We start from the raw sequence: 17,969 nt of genomic DNA on the forward strand, positions 1-17,969 counted from the left end.
TGGGGTGGTGGGTAGTTCGGAACCCACGGAGCAGGGGGCAGGGAGGGGGGGTTTGTTTTTGCAGGAGGGGGTAGGGATGTTGGGGTCAGACACGGGAGGGAGGAGGTGGCTGGACTGGTTTACTGGCCTTGTTGTACATTACCTGTCTTGCCATGGTGGGGTGGGACCCAGGGAGGGGGGGGAGTTGGGGAATTGGTACGGTCACACAAATCTTATCGACACATATGATTCCGGGGTGGTGGGGCTTGGCACCTTTTTGAGACGTTACAATGGCTAAGAGATGGGAAAAAAGCTTGAAGATCCTCAGCTGGAATGTCAATGGATTGGGGGATAGACTAAAACGTACTATAGTATTACAATTTCTCAAACGACACCAGCCAGATGTGGTGCTATTGCAAGAAACGCATTTGCTGGGGAATGTTTGTCAGGCTTTAAACAGATATGGCTACACGCTAGCGGCGCACTCAGGTTTCACCACGGGGTCGAGGGGAGTGGGGGTCCTCTTGCGCCGCTCGCTTCCTCTTCACATAGACCTCACCAAGACTGATCCGCAGGGGCGCTTCACGGCGGTGTCGGGGCGTTGGGAGGGCCGGACGCTCAATCTACTCTCAGTCTATGTCCCCCCGGGCCTCCAGACCGGGGCCTTTGCAGACCTGGGCTCATTTCTCCTTTCGCTTCCTGAGGGGCAGCTGGTGCTTGGAGGGGACTTTAATGCAGTAGTATCGGGTCGCGCGACAGGCAGCCCCCTAGAGAACTGCCACAGGGGCAGAGGTGGATGGCGGACTTTCTAGAGTCCTTTGGACTTACTGACATATGGCGCATGCTCCACCCCACCGAAAATCAATTTAGTTTTTTCTCCGGGGCACATCACTCCTTCTCGCGGCTTGACCACATCCTTACCCTGCTGCAACATGAGATGGAGGTACTGGAGGCTGTACTCCTCCCTCGCGGCATCTCTGACCATTCACCGGTCCTGGCCCACATTGTGTTCGGAAGTAGACGAGAGGGCTGCATTGCACCAATAAATGCCTGGCACCTGAAACATGAGGTTACTAGGAAACACGTTTCCACCTCCATATCGCGTTACTTCACAGAGAATGAGGGGTCGGTGGACTCCCCGGTCACCCTGTGGGAAGCATTTAAACCCGTGGCGCGGGGTGAGGCGCTGTCGGCCATAGCGGCTAGACGGAGGGACCGAACCCAGCAGGTCATGACATTAGAGGCGCAACTGGAAGAACTGGAAAGGGAGGCATTGGCTAGCGGGGACCGGGAGGTTCGGCACAAGCTGCAGCTTAAGGCTGCGGAATACAGAGCGCTGGCGTCCCACGAAGCCCAGGCGGTGATGCGGCACAAAATCGGCAGGATCTATGACCAAGGCGATAAAGCTGGGAAACTCATTGCTTGGCTTGAGCGGAAACAACGTGCCGGTCGGGTAGTGCCTGAGCTGCGCACTGAAGACGGGAGAGTGGTTACAGAGCCGCGGGAAATAGTACAACAGTTTGCTGCTCACTATCAGCAGGTCTATAGGCGGGAATCGGACCGGCCAGAGGAGGACTCTATTGACCTCCTTGCTGACATACGTCTGCCCACTCTCTCGGACACAGACCGGGAAGCTTTGGATAGCCCTCTCACTGAAGCTGAGCTACAGCGGGCGATTGAGGACCTCCGCCCGGGCAAGGCGCTCGGTCCAAACGGAATTCCCATTGAGCTCTACAAGCTCCAGCCAGACGTCACTAGTAAACACCTTAAACCCATGTTCGACCGTAGCAGGGAAATGGGGCTGCTGCCCCGGGATCAGCGCATAGCGACCATTGTAGCACTTCCGAAAGAGGGAAAACCTAAAGACTTATGTGCCTCATACAGGCCCATTTCGCTCCTCAACGCTGAACCCAAAATACTGGCGTAAACGTTGGCCAATAGGCTCAAGCCGGTGCTAGCCTCACTAATACACCCCGACCAATCGGGGTTCATGCCTCGCCGCAACACGGCCCTCAATATCAGGAGACTCCACGGGGTGCTAGGGCAATGTCATAGGCTGCAGGAGGATGCGGTGGTGGTCTCATTGGATGCCACCATGGCCTTCGACACCTTGGAATGGCCGTATATGTTCGCAGTCTTACGCAAGTTGGGTTTCGGGCCTCGCTTCATCGAGTGGGTGCGCTTATTGTACGCGGAACCCCTGGCGCAGGTGCTGGTAAATAACAAGGTGTCAGAAGTCTTCGCGCTGGCCAGAGGGACTCGACAGGGCTGCCCCCTTTCGCCACTTCTTTTCGCCCTCTCTCTGGAGCCGCTTGCGGCCTGGATAAGACAGGTTGCCACTGTGCAGGGCATAGCATGGGCGGAGGGGTGGGAGGATAAAATATCGCTGTATGCTGATGACATACTTCTTTACCTCTCTAAGCCGCGTGGCTCCATGATAGCGGCGCTGGACATACTGGCTAGCTTTGGTCGCAACTCATGGTTCAGAGTCAACTGGGCTAAATCGCATCTCTACGTCTTGCACGGGGACCCTCCCAGACTCCCTGCCTCCTGTCCTATTCGGGTGGCAAAGGATGGGTTTAAATATCTCGGAGTGTATGTCACCACTAATAAGGCCCTGCTGTACGAGCATAACCTCAAACCGCCGCTGCTCCGGCTCCAGAGGGAGGCGAAATCCTGGCAAAACCTCCCACTGTCCTTGCTGGGCCGAGCAGCGCTTTTTAAGATGTTATCGCTCCCGCGCTTCCTCTACGCGCTGCAAAACTACCCAGACCTGGTTCCGAACAGCTACTTTCTGGCGATCGAGACCGCGGTACGCACCCTCCTCTGGGCCGGGACGCCACGTATCTCGCTGGCTAAGCTCACGCTGGGGTGGTACGATGGTGGAATTGCTCTCCCCGACATCCGTAAATACTATTGGGCGGCTCACCTGTCCGCGATTAACCAAGGGACCTACGGGGACGGGAACGACCCAGCTTATGGTATGGATAGGTGGTTGCTTCCCGGCGGGAATTATGAAATAGCACTCTATTCTAAAAGAGGGGCGCGCGGACTCACCGGTCCGACGCTCCACTCGGTGCAGATATGGCATATCGCACAGAAGAAACTCGGCTGGTCTGGCGTCCTCACGATGGCCACGCCACTCTGGGCCTCCGAAGCACTTGGCAATCTCAGACGCACCAAGGGGTTCCTTAACTGGGACCTGATCGGCATCTCCCAGATCAAAGACATCTGGGGGCCTACAGGGGTCCGCACTTTCGCCCAAATGAGAGAAGCATACGAGCTGGCGGATACTGAACACTATAGGTACTTGCAGATAAGTCACTCCCTGCAGGCCAATATCCCACCGGAGGCCAAGCTGCCGCCCGCCTCCCCCCTCGAAGATAGGCTGCTGGACGGGCATCTCGCGGAGCACGCCATCTCCCTCACCTACAAAAAACTTATCAATAACCCCCCAGATATGCTTCTTCCCCTAAAAGAAAAATGGGTCGCGGAAGGGTTGGAGATAGATGACGAGGAGTGGCTTTATGCCCTGGCCTCCCCGCGTGAAGTCGCGATATCGGCCCGATTGCGGCTCATTCAGCTGAAGATCCTACACAGAGTTTACATCTCTTGCACAAGACTACACATGATGGGGAGGGCGGACACAGCACGCTGCAGGAGGGGTTGTGGGGACACAGGAACGTTTTTCCACATACTGTGGGGCTGCCCGAAGATTCAGAGGTATTGGAGAAGAGTGGTGCGGTGTATGGAGGAGGTGTGGGAAGTGGAGATTCGCCCGGAGGCTAAAAGATACATCCTTAATATATGGGAACCAACCGACCTGCCGCCAAAAGGGAGGCTCTGGGTCACACTTGGCCAAATGGTTGCGAAGAGGAACATAGCTAGGCTCTGGGGAAGCGCTGTTCCACCAAAACTATCAGATTGGAACAATGATATGGACTGGTGCATGCTGCAGGAAAGAACTGTGTATGTGGCGAGAGGGTGCCCTAGTAAATGGGTTGAGGTATGGACCAAGTGGAACGATTTCAGGGGCGGCATTTGTGAACCACCCGCCATCGCGCAGGACGAACCCGGAGATGTCTAGTATCCTGCTGGTGCGGTTAGGGTGCTGGGAGGGGGGCGGCGGCTGCAGCCCTGAGCCTTGGACACGGGAGGCGAGTGTGGTGTTGACCGGTAGTTAAGGGGAGGGAGGGGGGGGGAGTTTGTTAGTTCGATTGTTTGGCACCGTAATGCAACTTGGGGCACTCTGCCCATATCTTGGTGGACATTCTGAAGGACACTAGACCTGCCACATTCTGGCTACACCTTGGTACACCTGTATCCTTCAACGCCGCCGTACCTCCGGGTTGACGGCATAGGGCTGTGTGCTTCGAGACATCTGCAAGTTAATTACCGCGGCCGGCCCATAAGGGTTGTAGGCTCTCTGCTGTGTACCTTGAATCTTAATAAAGGTTTTTGAAAAAAAAAAAAAAAAAGCATTACAACCGTGATTTTCCGATAACCAAACTTTCCTCCATAGGATAACATTGCCTGGCTTCTTCTAAGTGTCGATTTTTGAAACACAAATATTCCTTAAAAATCGCCTGTGTAACAAAAACGATTTCTTTCAACTGTTTACAGGAGATGCACCAGGGCTGAATCCAGGATCCAGCCCTGAGTAAGAAAAACCTATGCAAAGTAATTGATATTGCATTTACTTAAAGATTCCCATTGAGCTCAATGTTATAATTGTGTTTAACTTGTATTGCCTATTGCAACAACTGTAATTATTGCATTTAAAAGTCTATTGCTATTTGAAAGTATTCAACTAGAGCATCTCATTCTGAGAAAGTATTTGATACCTACTTGTGGTTCTAAAATAAAACAACTATATATTTTTATATACAAAACCATTGGCCTAGAGTTCAGTTCTTGAGTGTGTGAGACCATTTGCTGACTGAGGGTGTACAACAAATGTTTTACACTGTCCTCTGATACTGCCTTACTGCTCGACCAACCTACCACTTTAGAGAGTAAGGTTATATCTAACTTTAACCTCTGCCAAACCTCTGGGGACTGTGGACTCTGTGCACACTATATCTTACTTTGGTGCAGTATATACAGAGCCACTTTCTTACAATAGTGCTTTGATTAATGCAGGCTAGCCCGCGACCGGGTTGCATGTTTCTGTCTAGACGGATTAGGTCGTGGCTACGGAGTACCTGTAGGTCCAAGGTGGGAGATGAGGAACTGTTTAGCCATGTTTCGGTAAGGACGATAATGTCAAGATCATTCGCGAGGATGAAGTTGCAAATGTCAGGGACATGTTTGTTAGCCGATCGGTAATTGATGAGTGCACATTTCAGCTTGCTAGTCAAATGGGGGGAGTGGTCTGCACTATGTTGATATTTGTGAGGTTTTCTCTATTAATGGATATGTAGTTGTGAGTGGGTTCTCTGAAGGAGTTGGTTTGAATGGATTGGATAGTGCCACAACGAGACTCACTGATGGCTGTCTGGCTGGCATAGGATATGCAGAGGTCATCAATGTCATTGTCCGATAGTACTGCAGTTGCCCTCCTAGGACGAGATCAATCAATCAATCATTGTACTTGTAGAGCGCACTAACCAACCCGTGAGGGTCTCAAGGCGCTGAGGGAGGGGGTGGTGCTACTGCTCGAAGAGCCAGGTCTTGAGGAGTCTTCTGAAGGTGAGCAGGTCTTGGGTCTGTCGAAGGTGGGTAGGGAGGGTGTTCCAGGTTTTCGCGGCGAGGAAGGAGAAGGATCTGCCGCCGGAGGTCGTTCGTTGGATGCGGGGGACAGCGGCGAGGCTGGCGGAGCGGAGCTGGCGGGTGGGGTGTAGAAACTGAGTCTGCTGTTGAAGTAGGCTGGTCCGGTGTTGTGGAGTGCTGTGTGTGCGTGGGTGAGGAGCTTGAAGGTGATCCGCTTGGTATGGGTCATTGGGGGAAGGTATCTTATACTGTCTGGTTTAGTGACTAATTCGGTTCATGGTGGCACTAGTGGCTGTGTGTGTGTTTAGGAGTTCTTTGGTGATGGTTGATAGACTTTGCATTTCAGCCTTGAGATGGGCTAGGCCGCTGGCTAGCTCATTGAATCGTTCGATCCAATCAGCGTTGGGATAATTAGATGTGTGTGTAGGTGTGGGTTCTATTGTAGCGGGAGGTTGGCAAATAAGGTTTGGTTGCAAGGGTATCTCATTATCTGGTTGCCTGGGGATAACGTTATCAGGGATTGAAGGGGTTAGTTGATCATGGATGTTCGTTGTAAGGTCCGAATCAGTGTGTGAGAAGGCCTTTGGATGTGACCGCATGATAGGAACTGATGCATGTGATTGAGGTATGGTCAATGAATGGAGAGTGCATAAGGGCGGAGTGAGTATAAGGGGTGATGGGAGCCGATCAGGTAACGGGGTAGGTGATAGGTCATGGGGAGCTATGCATGCCAGCTCAGGTGGAGATGGGGAGAGAGGGATGTCGTGGGTATAATCCAGGTTGGTGAATTCTTCCGTAGACACCAGGGATATCAATGGGGTATCTGCAATAAGGTGGCTGGTTGCTAAGAGTAACCCTGTCCCTCCTGGGCTAAGGGATCCTGGTGTGGTTGAGATCGATGTGACGGAGGGGTAGAGTTCATTGGTGGTGTGGAGAGATATCGGTTCCATAGAGATTATTATGGGATTTTGTAGTAGAGTTGGGGTGTCACGGGGAGAGTGGTGGCGGGGGGTGAGATTTTCTTGCTGTTCACTGCTTTCTTGAGAGTAGGGAAGATCTTGTCTATGGTGGCGAGGTTGGAATTAGAAGCTTGTATCAGGATATTGCCATTGTTGTAAATGGATATAGTGGCATTCGCGGGGCAGGAGTCTGACGAGACTATCGACAGTTTGAGGGCAAGCGGGTTACATTGGAGATTTGGAGCATGGAGTAGAAGGTATTTCTCCACTGCGCACGTTTTTTTGTGTGTAAAAGATGAGGTTGTTCAATAGTAGGCCTTTACTGATGCATAAGTACGGATCTGAAATGAGAATCTCAGGGTGAGATTTCATTAGCCTATGCTTGAACTTCTTTGCTGCGTTTTTGGAGAGATAAGGAGGGTATGAGATGGTAAAGGCATGGCGGCCTGAGTGTTCTAGGTTTTTATCAATTTTTTTATTTTTACTTTATCAACTCTCCTTCTTTATTTTCTTAACTTCCTTATATCTCGGCTTCCTTCCTTCGTCCGTTCACTGGTTTGATTATTTGCTTACTAATATGCTTAGGATTGACCTACATTGTTTCTTTGCTATCCTAAATTGTCTGGGGGGACATTGTTGATGTTTGAAGCCTTTCAGGTTAGGTAAGAACCTGCTATAGTAGGGACAAGTAAAGGAGAAATGGCTGCCCCACAATCAAACCTATATCATTTGTTTACAATAGGTAAGGTCTGAGGTGAAGACGGTCTGAGCAATGGGGTGCTTCTAGATGACCATGGGTTTTACATCGGCGAAGGTCTGAGGCAGTCGGTATGCCGGATTTGAGACTAGCATGCTAATCCAAAACATTAAGGATGCCAGGACCAGAGACACAGGCGCCATTTTGGGGTCAGGCGCTGGAGTCTTATGCGTCGTGTGGAAGAGATCAGCGTTGCAATAGATCACTTCTAAGCGTCATTAGGCAGCGCGTCAGGAATCATTGTTCTAAACAAACACTTGCATAATAATAACAAAAAAAAAACATAAGGATGCCAGGATCTGAACCGTGGGCGCCATTTAGGGTTGGGCGCTGGAATCATGTGCATCGTGTAAAACGATCAGAGTTGCAAAGGATCACCACAAAAGTCATTGGCCTTGCGTAGTTCTTATTGAGGGGATTCCAGTGAGCACGCCGGCCAAGGAAGGTGAGAGGCGCTCCTCGCGCTTCTTAAGAGGGCGCTATTTTGAGGTCAGGCGGTATAGAAGTCCAAGCCTAGGCGTCAATACCATATGGCAAGGTTGCAGTGGCAATATCAAACCCTTCAAGAGTCATTATGCATCACAACAGGAATCATAGATTCCAACGCGCAAGCCAGCCGGGGAAGGTGAGAGGCGCTCCTCGCACTTCTTAGGAAAGCGTCATTTTAAGGTCAGGCGGTATAGAAGTGCAAGCCTGGACGTCGATAATATACAGCAAGGCTGCAGTGGCTATAACGTACCTCAGCACTGCAGAGCAATGTCGGCTGGTACCCTCCGAGGCATGCAGGCGGAATTCGGAACTCCGCTGCGAAACAGCTCCTTCCGCTATCGAAGCTGCTGTACATCAGGTCGGAGGGAGCATGGGCGGCAGCCTTGCTTCAGAGGCGACTCGCACGCAGGCTCTTCTCCTCATTGGGGGTGCGAGCCAGGCGCTCCGGTGTGCAGTTGGTCCTCAGACAGACCCTTGGTATTAACCTCCAATGGTACCTTCAGCTTTGGTCCGCGGTCGGTCCCAGCGGCAGCCTCAGCCCACCACTCGTCACAGGCAATACCGGGGAAGCCCGATCTGCGCATGAAAAGATTGACCGATGTTGCCTATTTTGTAGGTAAGCTGCAATGGCAGCGAGATGTAATCTAATTGATGTGTATGCTAGATTACATCTTTGAAGATGCAGCAGGTAACATATGATGTGCTGAGTGGAGGCATCTAGAGAATTGATGTTGTTATTGTTACAGTATATAATAAATCTTTTCCACTTGGCTGCATAGCAGGCTCTAGTGGTGGGGCGCCTAGCTTCTTTGATAATGTTCATACAATCAGGTGGAAGATTGAGATAACCAAACTCTAGGACTTCAGGAGCTAGATCGCCAGGTTGAACTGTGCTGGATCTGGGTGTCTGATCTCTCCATGGTTCTGTGTTAAGAGCTGTGGGGAGATGTGTAGTTTTTGGGGCGGGACTACTGATAGTTCCAGCAATGTTGTGTACCACGGTTCTCTGGCCCATTGTTTGAGCAACTAGGATCAGTGTTAGTGACTGTTGTTGCAGCTTGCGCACCACTAATGGAATGAGTGGGAGAGGTGGAAAAGCGTACGCAAATCTGCCTGACAAATTCATCCATATCGCATTGCCTTTGGACAATGGGTGTGGATATCTAGCAGCGAAGCTTGAGCATTTTGTCATAATGTGTGGCGAAGAGATCTATCTCTGGCTGCCCCCACATTTGGAAAAACGGTTGAAGAACTTGTGGATGAAGTTTCCACTCGTGAATCTGTTGTGTTTGCCGACTTAACAGATCTGCCATGTGATTTTGAATTCCTGGGAGATGTTGGGCTAACAGGAATATGTTTTGAGGAATGGCCCACCTCAATATGCTCTGTGCTAGTTGAGAGAGCTGGAGAGAGTGCGTCCCGTCCTGTTTTTGTAAATAGTACATTGCTGTCATATTGTCCGTGCAGACTAAGACAGCTTTGCCTGATATCTGTTTCTAGAATGATTTTAATGCCAGAAAGATTGCTAGTAACTCCAAATGATTGATGTGGAGTAGCCTTTGCTGAGGTGTCCATATGCCCTGTATAATAATCCACATTTGTAAAGCACAAACAATCACCCGTAAGGGTCTCTAGGCGCTGGGGGCCGTCGGGAAGATTAAGCAAGCTATTGCCCAGAGTCACATGGTGCTGGGCTAATCTGGCGCCGGGGATCGAACCGTGATCCCCAGATTCCGGAGTCAGTCACCCTGGCCACGGCGCCACACCTCTTCCGCTGTATGGTGTGATGAAGTAGATGAGCTCCCCAGCCGGTGAGCAATGCCTCTGCTGTTAGCACAATCTGTGGAACCGGCTCCTGGAACGGTCGCCCTTTGGAAAGGTTTTGGGTGTTCCACCACTGCAGAGAGCGATGTGTGTGGCTGTCCACCAACACCAGATCTGTTAGCTGACCTTGAGCTTGGTTCCACTGACGTGCTAAGCATTCCTGTAATGGGCGCATCTAGAGTCTTGCATGAGGTACTATGAATATGCAAGATGCCATCATCCCTATGAGCTGCATGAATTCTCGAGCTGGAAGAGAGTGTTGCGGTAGGAATCTTGTTATATGGTTGGAGATGAGACTTTGTGAGGTTTATGGTAAACCCCAAGTGGTGAAGTAGTTGGATTGTGGCGTGTGTGTGATTTACACATTGGGTATGTGACTTGGCTTTTATGAGCCAGTCGTCCAAATATGGGAAGACGTGAATTTGTTGTCTTCTTAAGTGGGCTGCTACCACTGCCAGACATTTTGTGAAGACCCTGGGTGCTGGGGCGACTCCGAATGGGAGAATATTGAACTGGTAATGCTGACCGTCCACCACAAACCGAAGATATTTCCTGTGAGCAGGGTAAATGGGAATGTGGAAGCAGGCGTCCTTGAGATCTAATGTGGCAAGGAAGTTGCCCTGTTTTAGTAGAGGGAGGACCTGTTGAAGAGTGATCATATGGAAATGGTCTGATTGTATGTAGAGGTTTAATGGTCTGAGGTCCAAGATGGGTCTCAGGGTTCCGTCCTTTTTTGGAATGAGGAAGTACAGGAAGTAAACCCCTGTGTTTTGGTGATGAAGGGGAACTGGTTCTATGACATGTTTTTCTAGGAGGGAAAGCACCTCTTGTTTTAGAAGCGTTAAGTGCTCTGCTGACATTGAACGCTGTTTGGGTGGTATGTTTGGGGGAGTTGAAGTGAGCTCTAGGCAATAACCTGACTGGATGATTTGTCTCACCCACCTGTCCATGGTAATGTTGTTCCAGACAGGTAAGAACTGTAGCAATCTTCCCCCAACTGGAGTAGAGTGGTCCTGGGGGAGTGGAGGAAAGTCATTGTTTAGGGGTGGAGGGGGTACGAGTATTGATAGTTTTGCCTCTACCCTTGTTGTTATTGCCCCTGTAGCCTCCTCTGTAATAGCCTCTGTTAAATGAGGTCTGGGTGGGACTCTTGTAGGAAGTGGAGAGGTTATCAGTGGTAAAGCCTCTAGAGGCACCCCTATAAGAGGAACGACGAAAGGAACTTCTGGGAGCTTGCGATTGCAAAGCTCCCATTGATTTGGCAGTGTCGGTATTCTTCTTCATCTTTTCCAAATATGAATCTACAGTGGGCCCAAATATGTGTTCCTGGTCAAACGGCTGATTCAATATGGTAGTTTGAACCTCGTGTTTGAAGCCCGAAATGCACAGCCAGGCATGTCTGCGTAAGAGGACACTGGTAATAATGCTGTGTCTGCAGCGTCCAGAGCACAACGAATGGAGGTATTAGTTATCAGCTTTCCTTTCCTGGATGAGATCATTGGTTCGTGTTTTATATTTGTCTGGAAGGTGTTGTAGTAGGGTCTCTAGCTCTTCGTAGTATGCCCTATCATATCTAGCGAGCAAAGCCTGTTTGTTGGCAATCCTCCATATGTTGGCTGCTTGGGACGCCGTTCTTTTACCAGATGAGTCCAGCAGATTTTACTCCTTATCAGGAGGTGGAGCATCTCCTGTGGTTTGGGAATTAGCCCTTTTCCTGGCGTTGGAGACCACTAAGGAATCCAAGGGTATCTGCCCTTTAATATAAACAGGGTCAGCTGGGGCAGACTTGCACTTCTTTTCTACCCTGGGGTTAATGACTCTGGCCCTTACAGGATCTTTAAACACTTCAGGAGCGTGTTTGATTACCCCTTTAAACATTGAAAGAATGGAAGTGGACCTTTGGGATGGTGCAAAAGTGTCCATGAGGAAATCTTCCTATACAGGGACTGTGTGTAAGTTCACCCCATGGTATTCTGCTGCTCTGTGTATGAGCTGAGTGAATCCTATAGTGTCCTCCGGAGGGGATGGTCTAGAAGGGTAGATGTCATCCTGTGGCGTGTCTGGGAAATCTGGTGTGTCATAATCCTCCCATGGGTCTTTTGAGGTACCAGGAAGACTAGGTTCCCCTAAAGGTTGATCATCCCCTTCGTCTTCAGAGGTGTCATCATCATTCTGAGGTGGAGGAGATGGTGAGGGCAGTGAATATGGGATAGGAGAGTGGTGTGGAGGAGGAGGTGGAGAAGGAATCCTTAAAGGAGAAGTTGCAATGTCTCTCTTCTTTAAAGGGAGTGGAGCTGGTACAGGTTTGTCCATTTTCATTTTCTTGGAAGGACTGAGTATAAGTTGACCTGTATAGGGGGCTTTTTGAAGAGTTTTTTGGGTTGGATCAGGTCGAAAAAGCTCCTCCTCTGGAGTTTGTTGTTTCGGTGCTGATTTTTTCGGGTCCGATTGTTTGTGTGGCAGAGGTTTTGGAGTTGTGTTGTGCTCCTTAGGTCTGGAATTGGGAGTTTTCTTGGGTTCCGGTAGGGTCTTCGGCACCGGTTGTTTGTTCGGTTCCGATGGTTTTTTCGGATCCGTAGGTTGAGCGCCAGTGTACCTCGGAACCGGTTGTTTGGTCGGTTCAGAGGATTTTTTGGGTTCCGAAGGCTGAGCGCCCGAGGTCTTTGGGACCGGGTGTTTTCTTGGTTCCGACGATTTTTTTGGAGCTGGGACGTCTGTACCGATGGATTTGCGTGCCGACGGGGTCGATGTGGAACTAGGGGTTGGTGGGGAGGAAGGCAGTGGTTTCTTTTTTTGGTGCCGGGGATGAGTTTCGGCACCGACGGCAGGCTGGCTCGATCCCGAGTGGCCTGAAGGCTTGTGTATCAACTTCTTTGCCGAGCCTGAAGGAGGGGCGTGAGAAGTTTTGTCCCGGTGTGAACCTAGGCCCGAAGGTGAAGGTGTGACCGAAGACTTTTTGGGAATGGGTGGAGGGGAGGGGTCGACGTCAGTACTTACGACCCGGTGCCCCGGAGTGATGTCTTCGACGTCGGAGTCGTCGGCTTTGGAGGCGCTGATGTAGCCGTCTTGGGTCTGCTCCTGCTCCGGTATGTTGATGCCTTCCTGGAAGATGTCGTCCGGAATCAATGTCGATGATCGAGTCATGGTTCTTCGAGCTCGACGATCCCGAATTGTCTTCTTGGAGTGGAAAGAGGCACAAGCTAGACAGTCTTTGGCCTCGTGCTCTGGTGAAAAGCAGAGGTTACACACCTCGTGAAGATCAGCATGTGGAAACGTGGATCCACATTTAGGACACTTTGAAGGGAGTCCTTTCCATGAGCCAAAGGCCGAAGGGCACAGGTAGGCCCGAAGGCCTGCGTCGACGACCGGAATTGAAGAATTCAAGTTTGAAGAGATGCGCGTCGAATGGGAACACGATCGAAACAATACCAATGAAAGGGTGAATGATTTTGCGTCGAAAAGTAGATCGGTAACAACCCCTAACTGGAGCGTGATGAACACACCCAAGCCAATGGCAGAAAAAAACAATCTGACGATGGAGTCGATGCCCATGCGCACTATTGTCCAAAGGAGAAGTCACCTATCTCGTGACTTCCAAAGACTTCTTCCAAGACAACAACAAAGTGCAAACATCCGGGCCCAACACCAGATGGTGATCTATGCACAGTGTGTGATCTGCAGTTCATATGCCTCAAACACGATTTTTCCAGGCAGCCAAAACAGACTTTATTAATGCCTCATTTAAAGGGGTTAATTTATCAACACAGCAATATCTGTCAAAATGTATGATTTTGTCCCCAGAGAGGTCAATGTTAGTAAGGGATAATTGCTTCTTGAGAAGTAGCCGGAACATTTTTATTTTTTTAAATTAAGATATAAGCTACCATATGTGGGAGTCTGGGAGGTTGTAAAGAGGGAGGAGGCTTTACCCGGCACACATGCAATGGAATCCATAATTTCAGCTTCACGTTTTTTATGTCTGGATACACTCCACTGATTGGAAATAGCCCATTGTATGGAGTCTAAAAGGTCCATAGAGTGAGGCTATTCCCTCGAGGACGATTTGTCCTTCATATTGTGTTTTACACGTTAAGATCATTTGGGAGATTGATCGCTGTTACGAATCCTACCTGAAACAAAAGTGAAAGGCCTTGGCAAGTCCCAGTTGGACATGGCCAGAAATAGTTTGGCCTCTTGAAAGGCTTTCAGGTGCATCAATGAACAGGAGTGGCATGCTGTGAATTCATAGCCGTAGCCAGACGCACTACGCAGATACCATGTGAGACTGAGAGAGACATCTGCTTGCAGCATCTGTAACAGGGTTTAAACCAAGAGAATTTTGGGAGGAGATATTTGACCTAGTCCCCGTTAGAAAAGCAGAATAATTTATTTGGTCAATGAGGTGTAAAAAAAGAGGAACGGATGACAATACACCAGAAGGTGCTTAATATACTCAAAGGCCGTCACACCCTAGACTTGCAGCTGAAGCCGAATGGCGCTACCTGATGACAAAAGAGAGCTACAGCAGGAGAAGGCCTCTGATTCCAATCAGGCACCTGGAGGATTGTCATAAAGAGGGGAATTTGCTCAAAGATCTATCCATCAAAAAAGGACATTGTGGTTCAGTGTAATGTATGGGGCGGCTCCTCCGCTATGGGGGAGGGGTGTCCCCCCAACGCCAGCACCCTGCAAAACATGAAAAAATAAAATGATAATAAAACTGGTTTATAACCCGTTTTCTTAACGTTTTATTTACCTTGTGCCGAGTCTTGGGGGCAGGGACACATTGACGACAGGCACTGAGTGAAGTGGTAGGTGCACTGCCTTCACTGCGCTTGTGGGTTAGGCTGGCCATCTCAAGCCGGCCAAACCCACATGGGCAGTGACGCTCTTTCCAACCCCAGCTGCATTGCTGGGGTTGGAGAGAGCAGGCACTAGCTCTCAGCCTGTCCCGGAGCGCAAATTATCGGTGCTCAGGCCTATCCTGAAGCTGCTCTCATGCATGAGAGCAGCTTCAGGATTGTCCGCAGGGCAGGCTGGGAGCCTGTGCCTTCCTGCAGTGAAGAGGAGAGGAGAGGAGAGGAGAAGAGTGCGACGCAATGGTGGAGGGCAGCAGGTAAGTTATTATTTATTTTTTACATTTGTCTCCCTCGTCCCCTGACTCGCCTCTTTTCCCAGACACGATCCGCTCCTGTGTAATGCTCAGTATAGCAAAACAGGTAGTACGAATGCTGCACAGTCCAAGGTAGGTTTGCAAATTTTCCCTAATGATACCTATTGGATCTCAGTACAGCTGTAACTAATGTGCAAGGTTACATACAGAGCACTGAAACAGCCATTCCCAGCAGGCTGTAAGTGCAAAGCATGACCTTTGACCATGTCCTGTGCCCATCGCTACAGCCCTCAGAGCCTGCATGCTTCTTAAAGAAATAGTGTTGAGATTTGGAACAGCATTTAGAGTATGTGTCGATTACCATGGGTTTATGATGAAACCAGCAGATCTGATTTTACAGCAAATTATAATATACTGCAAATGCAACAACTGCTTTTTTTATGTTATACTCACTAATTCCCCATAATTGCATACTTCTGTAGCCCTGACTGCGAACTTTCAATAAAATTACAAAGAGCTTAGCAAGCAACAGCAGTGTCTGCAAATAAATGCTTTTGTTACTTGAATGCAGTAAATGCATTATATTTATTAATTGATGCAGAAATTGTGCAAGTTATTGTTCTTAATAGGGACAATTGAATTAATTTAAAGTGTGAAATCTGCTTTTTTTAGCAATGTACTGAAAGAAGGGGATTAATTGTACATGACAGACTAAAATCCACTTATATTGAAAAATTAACTTTACATAATGTGCAGTTTGTCCACATTAAGCAGAAAACTAGTTCAATACACACAATTTTGCACTCCTAAGCATATCAAAAAAGTGCCAAAAAGAAAGACATAGCCCACGGAATTTGGATACTGTAATGATGGAAACATAAAATTCATTTAAAATGGATTAAAATCTGCCACAGTAGTACCTTGGGGAAGGTGCTGAAGCGGACTGGTGTGTTTTCGTCTTGTGCGAAAGCAACCAGAGTAGTACTCTTATATTGTATTAGATTGCTGCTACAAGGTATGTAATGTCAGAGGGAGGAGTGAAAGATGGTATAGAAACATACATTAGATGATATAAACTCAGAGCAACAACATATGAGCAGTTTATGGACTCCTGGATACAAACAGTAATGGCCTATGATCTTTATAAACCCCCAGCATGATGGGTGAGTAACCAAAAGGCTTCATATACATCCCGCCGTAGTAGAAGATTTTGTTTCCATCCATTAGAGTGCATCGATTAAAGATAGGCTGAGCAAAGGTGTACAGATACACCCTGGAGTGTGAGGAGAGCGAATAAGGGCCATAGACTAGATCCAACATGCCTTATAGATCCACCTACGAGCAACAGACCGAAAGGCCAATACATGCACTGGTTACATGCATGCAGAAAATGTACCCTTTAGCCCTTAAGGGGCCGTCCAGGAGTGAACGATAGGCAGCCATGACCTGCGCTAGGCACAGGTTGCAATTGTAAATGATCTAACTAGTCAATTCAGAAGTGACGAAGAGTTAGCCACGGACATGCACAGAAGAAATTAATCTTTAGTTGTTGCTGTTTCGAGCATATCCAGAAGTGATAAAGGAGGCAATGAGCAAGGCATGCACTGGGCACAGGTCACCCCTGATCCCAAGACCATAATCGGACTCAGAGGCCCACAGACAAAGAATCGAGTCAAAACATGACAAGAGACTACAGATCAGGGATCTATGGCCTTTTTCCAAACTGAATTTAACCCTTTGTCTCCCTCCGTTTAGTAGAGCCGGCGACATTTTAAACCGACTCCTAAAATAATGTTGGAGTAATTGTGTTCCCACAGTGGGAACATGTAGCAAACACCAGCGAATTCCATTGGGGTGTTGGAAAAGAGCCTTATCTATAGGGAAACACATTTTGCCTGAGAAGGAAAAAAAGATTGTGTGACTGACTAACATGGTGGATTTTCCCGAATGTGCGAAATCTCAATAAGTGAATGTTGCCCAACATGAGTATCTAAAGAACTCTATTAATTGTTGCAGGTTTCCAGAAGTACTCTTAGGGACTTTTATAAAGTCCAATGAAGTCGCAAATGAATTCCAAATAGAGGAAGAAACTTACAGAATTATATTTCTGACAGTATCAGTGATTGGAAATTGGGCCCCTTGTAAGCATGCCGTGCCACATAATTTATATTTTTTTATTACTTTTTAAGAATAATACAGACAGAGTGGCATAATGCATGACATACGCAATGTGACCTACACATATTTACAAACTTGATAACAAATACTTTGCTGAAGTAGAGATTCATCTGTAGCACTTGACACAAGAACATTTAAGCGCGACCAGATAGCAGTGGTAGCAATGCAGCCCTATGACACTTTTTTTCTGGATTTCGATACTGAACAGTTCAAGTCAGATGTTCAGACAACAATCTGTTATTACACACTGTAAATGCACTCCTGGTTTAGCCAAATACACAGTTTGGCACAGCATGATCTTATGCATCCTTATTAGTCACGCAAACATGTCAAACCCAGTGCTATAAACAAACCAAATGCAAAGATGAACATCATGTGCTAAGATCTACCACCAAACCCTGTCCTCTTACTTACTGCTATAATCTGATCTCCAACGTGTATTCTACCGTCGTGTTCAACAGCACTGTCTTTCGTAATGCTTTTCACAAATATACCGGATGGTTCTGGGAGTAGGAGAAATATCAAAACAACCTTATGAAAACAGGAAATTAAAATATGATGCAAGCATACATACTATGCAACAACAAGGCCTGATGTTTGTCACTATAACCGCTGGACACATACAGTTGTCAAACGTTTTACAATAACTTGCCCATGCTCTACAGGAATGTGAAATCACACGATAAGATAGTCTTCCAGGCTAATGGGGCGATAGTCAGGAGCTTATTAGTTAATTGAATTTAGTTTGTTTGATAATCATTATGGAGTTAATTTGTCACTGGCACCCTTGTATGTGGTAGGTGCATTTTAACAGGCTCTGTCATCAGCAGGACTGCTTCCCCATTGGAGGTGTTATTGTCATCTCTGTGAAAAAGAAATAGTTGAAACTCGACAAACCCTACCATTACTTGAGCAATACATAGTGAAATTAATATTTTATGCAATACCACAGGGCGTG

At 48.3% G+C, this 17,969-nt stretch overlaps 1 protein-coding gene across 1 annotated transcript in view; it reads right to left on the bottom strand.

Annotated features, from left to right (window-relative positions):
- The window catches only part of MPDZ (multiple PDZ domain crumbs cell polarity complex component), a 798,673-nt gene that overhangs the window by 656,532 nt on the left and 124,172 nt on the right, over nucleotides 1-17,969 (bottom strand). The window contains exon 10 of the mRNA XM_085633687.1: nucleotides 17,426-17,514. Within this exon, the coding sequence (XP_085489813.1) occupies nucleotides 17,426-17,514 (89 nt within the window). The remainder of the gene's footprint in view (nucleotides 1-17,425; nucleotides 17,515-17,969) is intronic.

Source organism: Triturus cristatus, chromosome 2_1 (assembly GCF_964204655.1).
Source record: "Triturus cristatus chromosome 2_1, aTriCri1.1, whole genome shotgun sequence".
Classification (NCBI taxonomy): domain Eukaryota; kingdom Metazoa; phylum Chordata; class Amphibia; order Caudata; family Salamandridae; genus Triturus; species Triturus cristatus.